General features: G+C 39.0%; 1 protein-coding gene across 2 annotated transcripts in view; it reads right to left on the bottom strand.

The window, feature by feature from the left end:
- The window catches only part of ggnbp2 (gametogenetin binding protein 2), a 36,218-nt gene extending 21,023 nt beyond the window's left edge, over positions 1-15,195 (bottom strand). For both annotated transcript variants that reach the window (XM_056457244.1, XM_056457245.1), the window contains exons 1-6: positions 15,095-15,195; positions 13,997-14,107; positions 11,108-11,188; positions 8,224-8,477; positions 3,290-3,388; positions 3,063-3,176 (exon numbers count right to left, since the gene is read on the bottom strand). In XM_056457244.1, coding sequence (XP_056313219.1) covers positions 3,063-3,176; positions 3,290-3,388; positions 8,224-8,477; positions 11,108-11,188; positions 13,997-14,089 — 641 coding nt within the window. In that variant the 5' untranslated portion in view covers positions 14,090-14,107; positions 15,095-15,195. The remainder of the gene's footprint in view (positions 1-3,062; positions 3,177-3,289; positions 3,389-8,223; positions 8,478-11,107; positions 11,189-13,996; positions 14,108-15,094) is intronic.
- Between the last annotated feature and the right edge of the window lie 2,218 nt (positions 15,196-17,413).

Raw genomic sequence — 17,413 nt, 5'->3', positions numbered from 1 at the left:
TTGTAGTGTGAGAGCAAAGCGCGCCTTTGCCTGAAACTGAAGACACGACGTGACTTTTAAGGGACTGTTTCATATAGGTTTATTAAAGAGCCCATATTATACATGAAATAGGGTCATATTTAGGTTGTAAGGGTCTCCAACAACAGTCTAATATGCATGCAAGGTCAAAAAACACTTTGATGGTCTTATAATCTGCATTTATTTTTACCTAATTATCCCAGCGACTCCCATATGAATCGTTCAGCGATTCATTTGTACCCAACCCTTCCTCAGCGCGAAGCTAATCTGCGCTGATTGGACCGATGACAGCCTGCTGCGATTGGTCGAAACTGACAGCCTTCAGCGCGAGACAGAGTGAAATGCCCAGCTGGTAATCAGCAATATAAAAGTAGTCACAGTGCACACACGCTTCATAGTGTAAGGCTTTTTTCACACACACAACCCTCCTCAGAAGAACTGGGGAGATCGACGCGAGTCTCCTAGCCACTTTACCTGCTCTTTCTCTTTCTCTCACACACACACACACACACACACACACACACACACACACACACACACACACACACACACGACCTGCTCTTTTTCTCTCTTTCTCACACACAAACACAAACACACACACACATCACGCTCCTCCTCAGAACTAGGGAGATCGACACGAGTCTCCTGTCTCCTAGCTTACGATGGCCATAGCAACGACAAACGGCAGTGGAACGCGACCTCACAAAAGCATTTAACGTTAAATCTGTAAACAAAGCGGCACGCGTCGCGTTTTCAACGTGGCTTACATGCGATAAGAGAATATAAAGAGTAACCGCGTGTACTGTACCAGGTTAACAAGTAACAAAACACAATAAATACATAATTTGCAAGCTAGAGTAAACGAGGCAACAATTTTAATCGCACTTACTTACACTAGTGAATAAACCTCAACCACTGACTCTTCACAGTTTCATCTTTGGGTAGAGACTGTCAATATTATCCATCTGAGCACAGCGTGACTTCATTCGACCGGCGGCGTCTGTGTGTGTGTGTCTAGTGTTTTTTCTGTGTTAGTGGGCGGGCCCGCAGGTTTCAAATCTCCCTGGTTTGCGCGCGTAACTACTGGCGAGGCTTGTGTTTCGTAGCCGCATCATCTCGAAACACCTAATGACTCGTTATCAAGACGACTCGTTTGAAGCACTATGAGTCGACTCTTTTATAGATGAATCAATAGTTTTAAACACTGTACACTTACAGATTTAAGCCTTAGCTGGATATTTCACTTCACTTAGAGCTGTGTTACACACTACATGGAAGGGCATTTTCAAAAACCCATAATATGGGCTCCTTAATTATTCTTACTGTTCAATGAACGCAAACCATCATAGTTTATTAAAGACACAAACCCCTTGCTGCATGTCAGCTGATACCTTCAGCAACCCTCCTAATTCCTGCAGCACGAGGACTTTTATGATCATTTATGAGCATCAAAAGTGGTGGATCTGTTCCGCAAAATATTTAACTGTGTGTCACTGCATCACAAACGACGATAAATAATACCAAACAATTGAAGTAAAGCAATGTCCAACTGTGCTGAGCGAGAGCGCTTCTCTTCCTGTTAAACTGAACGGTCGCATCATCGATGACACAAGCGTGCTCCGGCTCAGAAGGTAAAAAAATGCAGTGTGTGCAGGCCGAGGGGGAGAGGGGACAAGCGTGCTTCAGCACGGATCAAGGCAACGTAGCTAGTGTGAGTACGCCCTTAAACTCAAGAGAACTGTTTTTGGAAATCATCTTTTTCAGTCAAAATACTGCTGCATATTAGAGCAGCACTTTTAATATTTAAAAAATTGTACTTAAAAGTTTGGCTTAAGGAAAATCAAATATGTAAATCACAGATTTGATTTAATTGTATTGACTATGATGAAGTGTGTGCGTTGTACTACAAGTGTGTATTGTACTATTTTCTAATTGAATATTGTTACAATATCCTGCCCAGGAACTACAGATGTAAACTAGCTTTAAAGCCAACTCTGGCACATGTCATGTTGAATATTGTCCCAGTATAAATAAATAAAACAAATAAACAAAGTGAAATCAGGTGGGAAAATAAAATGAAAACTAGAGAGTAATTCATTAACCGAGGATTAACCATCCTATTTTGTTGTTGTTGTTTGTTTTAATTCGCCCAACACACAAACTGCATTTGAATTATTTTATAATCACAAAGTAAACAGCTTTAACAGATATTCCAACTTTAACACATTTTTAGAAATATTAACCTTACATTTGTGTCACACTTGTAAAATTCCATGACGTTTACAACATTAAAGTTGCAAAAAATGAGCAGGATGGGTGCTATTTTTGTGTGTGAAAAATCCTAAATATTAAACTGAGGGTCGGATGTTTATATTTTCACTCAGCATGTCTACTGTTTTTGTTCTGTATAGGCATGTTTTATTTCACAAACCTAAAATCTGATCACTATGTCTTCTCTAGATTTAAATTTAATAGGATTGTTTACCCTCCCAAAAAATACAATTTCCTGACCTTTTACTCTCACTCAAGTGGCCTTAAACATTAATGAATTTCTTTTTTCAGTTTACCCTAAAACAAGATACTCTGAAGAATGTTGTGCAAAAAGCATGTGGGGAAAATGTTGGTTCCATTTGGACCAAAATTGACTTTTTCCCCAACATTATTCATTATATATTGCTCTGTGTTCATCAGAAACAAACCCAAACAGGTTTGGCACAAGTGAAGGGTGAGTAAATGATTACAATTTAAATTGTGTGAACTGTTTCTTTAAAATCACTGCCTGCCCAAGCTAATGCATGCAGCATCTTTGCTGCTACAGTTCAGCCTGATACAGCAAATTAACAACTTGCACAACACGCAGTCACATTTCACTTCTCTCTCTACATAGCTTAAAGAAGAAGAAAAATAATCAACAAATCAGTATCAGAATCAACCAATTTGCTTGGAATGGAATCAGCCATGACAAATCTACATCAGTACATCACTAATGAAAAAAAACACACACACATATTTGGTACTTTAAAGGGAATCTGGGGATCTCATACCGGTGTTTACGCAGGTACGTCTCCAGAGTCTCCAACAGAGATGAGCTGTCAATCAAAACCACTTCATCACGACAGTCCTGTGACATCAGTTCCCACACATCCATCCAGCTGCCCCTGCACAACCACAGACTCATATGCTCATTACAGGAACATCGTCCAAACATTTCTAACAAATATTGTCAACAAAGTAACTAACATCTTTAAAAAAAAAAAAGTTAAGTACTCACCCTAAAGGCTTTGGTTTGTGTGTGTCTAACGAGTGCAGCTGACAGCGTTTGTTCTTCTTACTCTTGGGAATGGAATCAATTACGTTGTTTAACTTTGACCTATAAAAGGGGGAAAACACATCCATTACAAAAACACATTCAAAGATGACACAGATAATGCTGGAACTTGATTGGACAGTGAGGTTATGATTATAAATAATAGCTTTTGATTGGACAGTGAGGCTATGATGGTGAATAATAGATTAAAATAATGTCTTCAAAGATAGACACTGCATATTGTTTTTGCTATATAGAAAGAAAACAACCCACTTAAGCGTTTCTTTTATAGCACTTTATCAACTTGTGTCCATATAGTTAAAACTACAAGATTTTTTTAAAGACTGCACTGAGCCATAAATCTCCACTTCAGGAGAATTAATCTACATTTAACTTAATATTATGCATATATTAACTTTTAATTCTTCATTATGAAGGTTTTTACAGAGAGATGCGTTCATACGTTTTACATTATCACACAATTTTGGGGGGGAGAGAAGGTCCACGTGCGAACTGAAGAGCGGGGGTGAAGGTGCACGCGTACTGGGGAGCAGGTATGAAGATGGTTGCGCGTTGGTGCGCATGGGAACTGAACCAAAAAGCTGAGGAGCGGGGAGGATTTCGGGAGTTTTACGGGAGACAAAACAATACGGGAGGTGGGCGGGAGATGGGTCTGAAATACAGGAGACTCCCAGGAAAAACGAGAATGTTGGCAGGTATGATCTAATCCCTGCCCAGTTTTATTACAAGTTGTGTTTTTTATATTTGTGGCTGTGAAGTTTAATAATAATAATAATAATAATAATAATATATATATATATATATATATATATATATATATATATATATATATATATATATATATATATATATATATATATATATATATATATATATATATATATCAGAATCAGAATCAGAATCAGTTTTTTTTTCCAAGTGTGCTTCACACACACAAGGAATTTGTTTTGGCTACAGAAGCTTCCAGTGTACATAAAGTGACAAGTGACAACACAAAATAAATCTGAAAAAATAAAATAATAATAATAAAAAAATGATGAACATTAAACAGATGCGGTTAGTCAAGAAACCTGGATGTTGAGTTGTATGTACAGATTGTTATAAATATACAGGTTATAAGGTGCTGTGTACAAGTGCGAATGTAGAAAGTATTGCATTGTATATTGATATAAGGTGCTGTGTACAAGTGCGTATGAGAAAGTATTGCACATATTTATTGCACAGTAGGGGAATATTTAACTGTTCATAAGGTAGACAGCCTGAGGAAAGAAACTTTTCCTGTGTCTGGCTGTTTTTGTGCTTGGTGCTCTGAAGCGCCGACCAGACGGTAACAGTTCGAACAGGTAGTGTGCTGGGTGTGAGGCGTCCAGAGTGATTTTGCGAGCCCTTTTACTCACTCTGGAAGAGTACAGTTCTTGAAGTGTAGGAAGGGTTGTGCCAGTGATTCGTTCAGCAGTCCGGACTATTCGCTGTAGTCTACGGAGGTCAGTTTTGGCAGCTGAGCCGAACCAGACGGTGATTGAAGTGCAGAGGATGGATTGGATGACAGCTGAGTAGAACTGTACGAGCAGCTCCTGTGGCAGGTTGAACTTCCTCAGCTGACGAAGGAAGTACAGTCTCTGCTGGGCTTTCTTCACAATAGAGTCTATATGAATGTCCCACTTCAGATCCTGAGAGATGGTGGTGCCCAGGAACCTGAATGACTCTACTGCAGCCACAGTGCTGTTCATGATGGTGAGTGGGGGGAGTGCAGGGGGGTTTCTCCTGAAGTCCACTATCATCTCCACTGTTTTGAGCGTGTTCAGCTCCAGGTTGTTGTATCTGCACCATAACGCCAGCCGCTCCACCTCCTGTCTGTATGCAGACTCGTCACCGTTCTGGATGAGGCCGATAACAGTAGTGTCGTCTGCAAACTTAATGAGTTTGATGGAGGGGTCTTTTGCAGTGCAGTCGTTGGTGTACAGGGAGAAGAGCAGTGGAGAAAGAACACATCCCTGGGGGGCACCAGTGCTGATGGTGCGGCTGTCGGATGTGATTTTGCCCATTCTGACTAGCTGTTGTCTATCTGTCAGAAAGCTGGTGATCCATTGACAGACAGAGCTAGGAACAGAGAGCTGGGCCAGTTTGTACTCAAGCAGTGATGGGACGATGGTGTTAAAGGCAGAACTGAAGTCCACAAACAGAATCCTTGCGTAGTTCCCTGGTTTGTCCAGATGTTGTAGGGTATAATGCAGTCCCATGTTGACTGCATCATCCACAGACCGGTTTGCTCTATAGGCGAACTGCAGGGGGTCCAGCAGAGGTCCAGTGATGTCCTTCAGATATGCTAGCACCAGTCTTTCGAATGACTTCATGGCCACAGATGTTAAGGCCACAGGTCTGTAGTCATTGAGTCCTGTGATCTTTGGCTTCTTCGGGATTGGGATGATGGTGGAGCGCTTAAAGCAGGATGGAACTTTGCGCTGTTCCAGTGATCTATTGAAGATATGTGAGAAAATGGGAGCCAGCTGGTCAGCGCAGGTTCTCAGACAGGCTGGTGAGACACCATCTGGCCCTGGTGCTTTCCTTCTCTTCTGTTTACTGAAGATCTGACGCACATGATCCTCACTGATCTGAAGAGCAGGGGGGGAGAGGAAGATGGCTGGAGGTGTTGATGGCTGTGTAGGGCGATGGTCCAGGCTGTGTTGATGTGGTGTTGATGGCTGTGTAGGGAGATGGTCCGGGCGGGTGTGAGGTGTCTGGTCATAGGTGTCAAACCTACAGTAGAACATATTCAGCTCGTTTGCAATATGTTTATTGCTGTCGATACTGGGGGACGGTGTCTTGTAATTAGTGAAATCTTTTAAGCCTCTCCACACTGATGCAGGGTCGTTAGCTGAAAACTGGTTTTGCAGCTTTTTGGCATAGCTTTTCTTAGCCACACCAATCTCCTTTGTCAATGTGTTCCTGGCCTGATTGTACAGGATCCTGTCACCACTCCTGTAAGCATCCTCTTTGGCCTGACGAAGCTGTCTGAGTTTTGGTGTGAACCATGGTTTATCATTGTTAAATGACAAGTAGGTCCTGGTAGGGATGCATAACTCCTCACAGAAACTGATGTATGATGTTACAGTCTCTGTGAGCTCGTCCAGATCTGTGGCTGCAGCTTCAAAAACATTCCAGTCAGTGCATTCAAAACAGGCTTGTAAGACCTGCTCTGTGTCGTTGGTCCATCTCTTGACAGTCCTTAATACTGGCTTAGTAGTTTTAAGTTTTTGCCTGTAAGTTGGTATAAGATGAACCAGGCAGTGATCGGAGAGTCCTAGAGCTGCTCTGGCGACGGAGCGATATGCATCCTTTATTGTGGTGTAGCAATGGTCTAAAATGTTATTGTCTCTGGTGGGGCATGTAATGTGCTGTTTGAATTTAGGCAGCTCATGTGTGAGTTTTGCCTGATTAAAGTCCCCAAGTATGATAAAAGCAGAGTCCGGGTGTTGTTGTTCTGTTTCTGTGATCAGATCAGTCAGCTGTTGCAGTGCAGTACTCACGTGTGCTTGCGGTGGAATGTAAACACAGACGAGAATGAACGAGGAAAACTCTCTTGGTGAATAAAACGGCTTACAGTTAATGAAAAGCACTTCCACATCAGGACAGCACATCTTCTTTAACACAGTTACATCCGTACACCACCTTCTGTTGATGTAAAAGCATGTCCCACCACCGCGCGTTTTGCCCGTTGACTCCGTATCGCGATCTGCTCTGTACAGCTGAAAGTCCGGTAGGTTTAATGCGCTGTCCGGAATGGCTTCGTTTAGCCAGGTTTCCGTGAAACACAGGACAGCAGAGTTGTTAAAGTTCTTGTTTTTGCATGTGAGCAGAAGTAGTTCGTCCATTTTATTAGGAAGAGAGCGGAGATTCGCCAGGTGAATGCTGGGCAGCGCCGTTCTGAAGCCGCGCTGTCTTAGCCTGACGAGCGCGCCGGCTCGCTTCCCACGCTTGCGCGTCTTGTAGCGTTTCCACAATGCGGCTGCTCCGCCGACCACAATGTTCCGCAAAACGCCACAAAAATCAAAATCCAGTTCTTGATTAGTTGGTGTGCACTGCCGAATGTTCAGCAGCTCGTCCCTGGTGTAACTGATCGTATTTGATAAACATAAAACAGGACAGACTAACAAAAACAGTGCAAACACTGGACAGCCCCACACCGAAGCGGCCATCCGCGGCGCCATCTTGATGAGGTTGATGAGGTCGCCATCTTGATGAGGTTATATATATATATATATATATAAAGGAATAATCGTCATTATTAATCGTGATTAAGATTTTGAGCGAAATAATCTTGATTAGTATTTTTTCTGTTATCGTGCAGCCCAAGCATGACAGTTCACTGGAAGCTCACTAGCTTTATGAAAATGAAAAGTTCCAGTACACATGGCCCAAATAAAGGGATAAAATAAAGGGATATTTCACCCAAAAATCTTTCTTGGGTCATCATTTACTCATCTTCCACTTGTTCCAAATCTATTCGAAGGAATAGGAAGATATTCTGAAGAAGTTCTGTTGACTTCCATGGCATTTTTTTGTTCCAATAATGGATGTGAATGACTGAATGTTTTTTCAGGAGAATTAATCTACATTTAACTTAATATTATGCATATATTAACTTTTAATTCTGCATTATGAAGGTTTTTACAGAGAGATATCTTGCTTTGTGTTTAACAGAAGAAAGAAGTTCACTTGAGTGCAAGTAAATAGTGAGGTAATTTTAATTTTTGGGGAGACCTATCCCTTTAAATAACTTGCATTGAAAAAAATACAAACACATTTAAACAAATATTTTTTAGTAATTCTTTTATATTGACTTCAATTGGACCCTAAACAGTGTTTGTAGCACTTACCCATGAACATAAAACAGTGTGTAGAGCTTCCTGGGGTCTGTGATACATGCGCGTGTGACTGAAAGCACTCCAGATGATCCCACAGTGAGCGGTTCCAGCGCGAAATAGCCAGAGTCTGTGAGCTGAGAGAAGAGCCGCTCCACGCTGCGCCGACAGCCCACACACGGCACCGACTGAGAAAGAGCGCTGAATACTTCGCGCGACATCACCATCAACGCCATGTTCAGGTCCTGCTGCTTCAGCATGCTGTGATGCTGGAGAACAAAACACAGCAGGTAGTCAAGATGGAAGCTTAAACTCCACTTTATTGGTATGCCCCATGATACTTTGAGAGTAACTGTGGTTAAAGTGTACACACAACTGCCAATGCACTTCTTTCAGGTTCACTCCAAGAATGCAATAGTAATCGCTGTTGTAGATTGAGGAGACATTATTCTTCATACTAATGACCATCAAAATTAAACTTTAAATTATAGTATAAGCATAACACCAAATGCTCAAATTAATAAGTCTATTTTAGCAGGAAAAACATGGATGTGTTAACCCTTGTGTGCCCCTTGGGGATGTTTTCATCCACTCTGTGGTGATTTTGAGTCTTAATTTGGCCTCTACTTTCTCTGTGTTTCAGCAATTGGAATGATTTTTGCTGACAAATCTTATTTTGACACATACTTTGGGAAAATGCTTTGAACATTTTTAAAAACTCAATACACTGTGGGCAAACGTACAACCCTTTCATTATGTTTGTGGCTGCTTTTTCCCCATTGACTTCTATTATAATCACATTTTTTGATTGCAAAACCATGACAGCTTATAATCATGCATTCTTGATTGTTGGTGGTTTTCCCTGTTAATAAGAGATAAAATTTGTCATTTTTACTGTTAATCATTAGTTGCAATGCAAAAAAGCTTAGTTTCTGGCTTTTAAATTGAGATTATAGTGTATGAATGTGAGAGACACCTTTGCGCATTTGCCATGATGTGTCTGAGAAAATCAAAATAAGCAGCTCAGCTCTCAGAATATAGTAAACATAGTAAATGTGTTTAAAAACACACTATAATCTGCTGTTTTACTTCATAGGATGCCATATAAAAGCCAGAATTTTTGCACAGGCCTGTTTAGCGGATTAATGCTCAAACTGATGGTCGACAGTAAAAACTACTAATGCATTGTTACATACTGTACGTGTATGTTGCTTTAATCTTTTCTATGACCAACTAGAACACTCATGGATTTTTCAAAGTGTGTTCCCACATTTTGAAATAGGCTCTATTCATCAGCTTTAAAAAATATTAAAAGCAGCACCATTTAAAGCATTAGATGGAAAAAAGAATTACAAAAGGTGCAATGATTAAAAATGTGGACAGAGATGTGAGGGATTTCTATTAAAAACAGGGAGATAAATCACAATTGTGCAATGTCTGTTTTCTTTGTCATATTAACATAAAGGCTATTTAGAAAAATGGGCTAGTGAATAAGATTGGGACATATTTCTGAGATAGCATTATCATATTAAAACACCAAGCATTATATAATTGTATTACATTATTATCCTATACTTTCTGCAATCATACATAAAAAAACCATCACAGTTGATTTATAGGTAACTCAACCTTATTTGTATTATTATTATTATTATTTCAGTCATTCAATTTATTTTCGGCTTAGTCCCTTTGTTCATCAAGGGTCGCCACAGCGGAATGAACCGCCAACTTACCCAGCATATGTTATACACAGCGGATCCCCTTCCAGCTGCAACCCAGTACTGGGAAACATCCATACACTCATTCACACACACACTATTGACCTTATTCCTCAATGCGGTAGTGCACGTTTTTGCGATTGTTTTAGAACTTCCGATTCAGTTACCTATGGGAGAAATTACTAGAAATAATAAACGGCAGAAAACGGTCAAACTACTTACTCTACAAACAAGTGTTTGTATGACTATACAGACAAAGTAGAATAATATAATGAGAAAATATCAGTTTGCAACATCGAGCAGCAAAACGAGCTGTTTTTAACGTCTAAAAATGAATGGAAGTGAATGAGACCGGAAGTCTCGAGCCAAAATGATTCAAATGGCTGCGCCCGCTCGTACGCGAAGAATAAGGTGAATAAAGGCTATTTAGAAAAAAATGGGCTAGTGAATTGAAAAGATTGGGACATATTTCTGAGATAATTATCATATTAAAACGCCAAGCATTATATAATTGTATTATATTATTATTCTATACTTTCTGCAATCATACATTAAAAAATCCATCACAGTTGATTTATTGGTAACTCAACCTTATTTGTATTATTATTATTTCTTCATTCATTCAATTTATTTTCGGCTTAGTCCCTTTATTCATCAAGGGTCGCCACAGCGGAATGAACCGCCAACTTACCCAGCATATGTTACACACCCTTCCGGCTGCAACCCAGTACTAGGAAACATCCATACACGCATTCACACACACACACACACAAGCCACACACATAAGGCAAATTTAGTTCATCAATTGACCTATAGCGCATTTGTTTGGACTGTGGGGGTAACCGGACCACGCGGAGGAAACCCACACAAACACAGGGAGAACATGCAAACTCCACACAGAAATGCCAGCTGACTCAGCCAGGACTCAAACCAGTGACCTTCTTGCTGTGAGGTGACAATGCTAAACACTGAGCCACCGTGTCACCCATTAATATTATTAATATTATTATTTCTTGGACTTTATTTACAAAAGATAAATAAAAAAGGCTGACTTGATTTGTAAATCTAGAACATAAAACATATACTCGGTTTTCTCCTTTTGGGTTTTAGGGTCAAATATGACCTAATTCTTGGCAGGCTTTGTAAGATTCCTTTTTAACTGATAAAATGCCATCATTTACCTCAATAAACTGCTTCATCTGTGAACTGCTGATCTGGTAGCTGTCAAAGTCCAGAACACTGTCAGGAAACTCCATCACCATCTACAAAATAAAATCAACAAACTCTAGTGTACATCATCAAAATAAAGCACGTTCAATATAAAACCGTCACTTCAGTTTGCTTAGTATAAACAGGGGAACATACAGGAACTATGCTTTATTTGTGCTGAATAAGGCAAACCTTTAACCCTGATTTTATAGTTTTATATACAGTGCTCAGCATAAATGAGTACAGTTAAATGAATATTTTCAACACTTTCTCAGTGAATATAGGCACTACCGATTGGTGCATTTGAACAAAGCAGATTTTCTTTTTTTAACACTGTGTTTATTGATTTTAGTAGCTTTTAACATGTACAACAGAAATCGAAACCAAACATACAAAAAATATATTAATAATAATACATAAAGATAAAACAAAAATAGAAAAAAAAGACATGAAATACATAAAATACAAAAAATAATAATGAAAATAATAATGATAAAAATAATGCAAACAAACAAAAGTAAACGCATGTATTTACAGATACAATATAAAAGGTACATCATATAACAACCACGGCCTATCAATAGCAGGTAATACAAGTTATCCAGAAAAAACATTTGTATCAGCTTCCTTCAGGAAACTTACAAAGGGATCCCAAATTTTGATAAGCTTTTCAGGTTCTCTTGACTATACGACTTATTTTTTCTAAAGCAAAACAATAAAACGATTCCTGCAACCATTGTCCAAAATGCAGGCTTTCACAAAGCAGATTTAAATAAACAGATATACTTATTAAAATAATAGTTTAGTCTCCAAACATCTTCAGAAATAGAACGAGAATACATTTAACTAAAACGAAACATTGCAAAACAATTTGCAAACTATCAACACAATCTTATATAATTTTAGTTTCTCTTGATTTTTGCTCTTTTGAAACATTTCTATTTCATATTTTTCCCTAACATGTAACATGTTTTTGGACCGTTATTGCTGATTATTTTGTTAGATTAGCTCCAGATTTGGCTGAGTGAGTGAGAGTGAGTGAGAGTGAGTGAGAGTGAGTGAGTGAGAGTGAGAGAGAGAGAGAGAGAGAGAGAGAGAGAGAACTGTTCTATTGGTCCAATAGAGACGATGCCATCGTCCATAGACATCACGATGCTGAGCCGGCATCGCGATCCTCCACCCTGCCCCCGTCGAAGCAGCAGCAGCTCACTCGCGAAAAATACACACTTAGGCCCCGTTTACACTAATACGTCTTAGTTTTAAAATGCCAATTTGGAACGAAAACGATCCACATCCACACTGGCGTTTCATCTAGCATTTCTGAAAAGCCCTCCGTCCAATACCGCTGAAAACACACATCACGTGACCAAACACACACACACTTTCATGCGCGGGTACTTTCGTACGCGTGGGTCTGAGCTCCAGCAGTCTTGAGCACAAAACCCCAGAGACCAGTGCACATCAGACAGTTTATCAAGGATGTACCGCTGGATGGCGTCTCACTATAGTTGTTAAACAAGATATTTAATTCATCTTGTCTCTATCTAACGACTCTTCTGTCTTTTGAATCTATCAGGTTACGCGTCGCAGCGTCAGTACACTGCTTCAATCTTTCACTTTCACGCTTGTACTTTGTAATTTTAGTGAAAACCTCAGATACTGTTGGTTGGTTCCTGTTGGTTGTGCACCTTTTTAACCAACCAAGTTTGTCGACGCCATTATAACAACACAGATCACTCTGCCTATTCATGCCAGAGTCCTGCAGAAAATGTGATTGACAGGTGGTGATTTGTGTGTAACTTATCTTTATTTATTTATGATTTGGTTATGGGTAAAACAAAGACCATGCGGGTCAGGTAGTTGAAACGGTAGGCTACAAATAATAACTTTGTTATAATTTAATTAATTATTTATTCATAAATAAATAATTATTTATTATGCCATCGTCCATCGCGATGTTTCACATTAGACGTTGTATGATCCCAAATTGGTCGACACCGCTCAATCCTAATGTAATGGTTGTAAATTGTAGAGTATTTACGGTAATGGGGCAGGCTAGGTAAAATACAGTAAATTCCGGTCATGCGCTGCTGTAATGAATGGAGCGGCAGTTGTGAGGAGGAAGTGTGGCGTGCACGCCAGGCAGACAACGCCGATCAGATAATGTGGACCAGCTATGGAAGGTTTGAAGTTTGAAGAATCATGTTATGTGATGTTTTAAGTGGGGTAATGCCTGAAATCGTGTATTAAAATAGGATGTGCAGTCGGAGATACCTGCAGCAGGTGTTGCTAATGCTGGGTAACAGCTATCATAGCTGTGTCCAGGTATGTGATCAATGATTGCGATACATGTTTGCTACATGCTGTGTATTTGTATTTTGTACGTGTATTGTAAGGGTTGTCTTTGAGGTTTAAAAGGTTTGTGATGGATGTTGTATTTTAAATGTTTTATGCTTTGATATTGATGGTAGTGTAATAAGGGTGTCTTTTCTGGCTCTGTTTCAGGAGGTGGTCGATGTCACTGTTTTGAATTACTATTATAAAGACAATCGAGTATTGCATATTTGCACATTATCTAAGACTGGGGTATGCCCCAAATTACCCTGAAAATATTGCACGTTTCCACCTGATATGAAAACCTAATTGTGATTATTCTGCTAACCCGCTACCAAAGTGTTTTTGTGTAATTAATAAAGGTTATTTAAGTGGAGGTCCTTTTTCTTTATTTTCTTTCTAACGAACTAGGGGTAACACTACGATTTATGCAAAAAATCTTGTACAATAAGAGCATGAAAAAAGCAAATATCTTCAATGACCTTAGACTTGAAAACACAGTAAAACAACCATTTAAGTGGTCTTACCGTGAGTGTATCATCGATGTACAAGGGAATCTGCCGTGCAAGAAAAAGATAGTCCTCCTCCCCATCCCTACAGACAGCAACAAGACGTGCCATGTCTTTGCCCAGATCTGCCTGTTAGCGTGTGGAAAACAAATCTCAGTTAGCTGTTCATTCATAATATCACAAGACAATTCATTTTTCTATCCAGATGAAAGCATGATGCTCCAATTCTAAAGTGCAAACCCTAAGTGTCTTCCCAGCAGCCCTTGTAGCTTTGCTACGGATTATTAGCTTACACATGTACTCTTATCTGCCTACAGAGGCTTAAACACTTATTATACCCATCTGTACACCACAATCTGAATGCAGCTTTCATTTACGTGCATCATATGTGCACAAGTGTCGTAATAATTGCAGAAATCTTCCTTTATTAAGGGATGCAAGTGTGAGGAGGTCAAGCCACATAACGTGCTAACAATGAGCAGCTAAACAACCAGCCTCTCACAGCGATTAAAGAAATCTAAATAAACACTTCAGATCATATTCATATGTAGTGATCCTCACATTCTGGCTGTCATGGAGACATTTATATAATCGGCGGAGTAAAAATTACACTCATGTTCCCTCCAATGACACATATGCTAATTAGCCGATTAGCCGCAAAAATGCTCACACCCTCCTGTAGAGCTAATTAAACGAGTCATTTTGGATATACGCGAGGTTTTAAATGCTGCAGGGATGGAATCTGAGATGATGTTACAAAAATGAGATCATTTTGTGGGTCGAAGTCAAGTTAGCATGCGGCTAACCTGTGAAACTTTTTCAAGCTGATTAGCATGCTAGTGCTGTCAGTGACTTGCGCGAACAGCACGGCAACTTTAAACCTAACAAAGCATCTTTCATCGCATGTTTGACAGTAGGCTGGTGAACTTTTAAAATTAAAAAAGCTATTTGCATTCAAAAGTATCCCGTCACAGATCTACTTTGACGGACTGGCATCCTCAGCATTAACTCGACACATTCCGGTTTTACCCTGCTCGCGCCATTACTTTCTAGTCATTACTGCAGTTAAAAGCGCGAGAAAATGCAGGAATATCAAGCTGCAGCTGTCGTACCCACCTGTTTTCCAACGTTGTTTCTTTTTCGGACAAAAACAAACAAGTGCGACAGAGGCGTATGTGGCAGGCGAATGTTCGATGACCCTTGGCTCCCTAATACGTCAGAAAGTAGTTCCGGGCGCTGGGGGCGTGGCTTGTGTAGTTTGATTGACACGTAGGAGGAGACAGTATTGCACGATTCAAGAGATGCCTACTTTAAGATTGAATATATCAAATTTCATCGATTATAATGATTGAATGTAATGATGGGGACTGCTGATCAAATTTAGCTATGTGGCTAGTTCTGGGGTAGTTTTTTGAGGGGCAGTTCTTTTGGCGGTTGCGCAGTGGGTAGCGCTGTTGCTGGTTCGAGCCTCGGCTGGGTCAGTTGGCATTTCTGTGTGGAGTTTGCATGTTCTCCCCGTGTTGGCGTGGGTTTCCTCTGGGTGCTCCGATTTCACCCACAAGTCCAAACACATGTGGTACAGGTGAATTGGGTAGGCTAAATTGTCCTTAGTGTATGTGTGTGAATGAGTGTGTATGGGTGTTTCCCGGCCCGTAGCCAGCCTAGTGAAAGCGGTGGTTCTTTATTCTCAAAAAGTGGACCTTTTTGCAACTATACGCCTCATTTTCTGTTTAATTCTGAAATTTAAATACTGCATTTTTATTGACATATTAAGCACTATTCTGAATTATCTTGTCTGAGGATCATCAAAACCACATTTACTATTTTAGTCCAAATAGTATTCAAATCAATTTTAATATCGGCCGCTTTTGGTCCATCAGACCTTTTTATTTGGTAATTTTTTCAAGAATAAGGTCCAAGATTTACAATAAAAGTTACTTGTAAAATGTTTTCTCTATTTCAAATCAATACAATTGCGAAGGAAGACTTTTCATGCACAGCTGGATGTTGGACACATGAAAAATATTTGGGACAAATTCTGGACCATTGCCAGTAAGGGGTGGGTCTTCCGAACCCCCCCTGGCTACGGGCCTAAAACATGTGCTGGATAAATTGGCGGTTCATTCTGCTGTGGTGACCCCAGAATAATAAAGGGACTAAGCTGAAAATGAATGAATGAATAAATAAATATATTCATTCATTTTCATTCAGGGACAGTGCTAACCACTGAACCACCTAGTCGCCTAAATAAATGAACAAATAAATTATTTAACATATTTAATTGTTAATAATTTAAAATACTAAATGGACCTATTTAAAACATAATTTTAACTTTCACAAGTGTTAATTGAAATTAAACTCTACAGTTTTAGATTAAAACTTACAATTATTAAAGATTAATATTATTTTTTAGATTATATGTCTTTAGACTGTTACTAAAATTGAAATAAAATGTGAATATATACTTTCATCTGTTTTAAAATATAATTAATTTAAAGAAACCATAAGTTGTTTGTTCAAAACGCATGTTTCTAGCCTACTTTATGTTTTGATAGAGATTATTAAATTTGGTTTAATATTCATTCATTCATTTTCCGCTGTGGCGACCCCAGATTAATAAAGGGACTGAGCTGAAAATGAATGAATGAATAAATAAATAAATTCATTCATTTTCCTTCGGCTTAGTCCTTTTATTAATCTGTGGTCGCCACAGCGGAATGAACCGCCAACTATTGTTGTATATATATATATATATATATATATATATATATATATATATATATATATATATATATATATATATATGTTTTACGCAGTGAATGCCCTTCCAGCTGCAAACACCCCAACACACTCATACTCTATGGCCATTTTAGTTCATCAGTTCTCCTACAGCGCATGTCTTTGGACTTGTGGGGGAAACCACAGCACCCGGAGGAAACCCACACAAACACGGAAAGAACACGCAAACTCACTGCACCACCATGACATTAAAAGTATTAAAGCCTTTCTGTTATTGTTCAAGCATTGCTAATAAAAAAAAAAAATTATAAGAAAAAATTTGAACCAGCAACCTTCTTGCTGTTAGGTGACACTGAGGCACCGTGTCGCCCAGTTTGGCTTAATATTTAAGAATAAAAAGCTATTTAATAAATAATTTGCTGATATTATTACAATGTTATATTTATAAATGTGTATTTTTTATTCCCCCAAGATTAATAGCGTTTAAAGAAGAATTTGTGATATATTTTAGGTCATTAAGAGAGATGAAAAGTCAGAAAGCAAGATATTTATATACTTTATTAGTATATACTAATACTTCATCTCTCCTGCTGCTTATTTTTCTTTATTTATCATTTATATGATCACTGTTGTATTTATTTAATTATATAAGTCAGTATAAATGTTATTATTATTAATGTGGATGGGAAGATTGTG

Source organism: Danio aesculapii, chromosome 5 (assembly GCF_903798145.1).
Source record: "Danio aesculapii chromosome 5, fDanAes4.1, whole genome shotgun sequence".
Lineage (NCBI taxonomy): Eukaryota > Metazoa > Chordata > Actinopteri > Cypriniformes > Danionidae > Danio > Danio aesculapii.
This window is presented reverse-complemented; position numbering and strand designations above follow the sequence as displayed.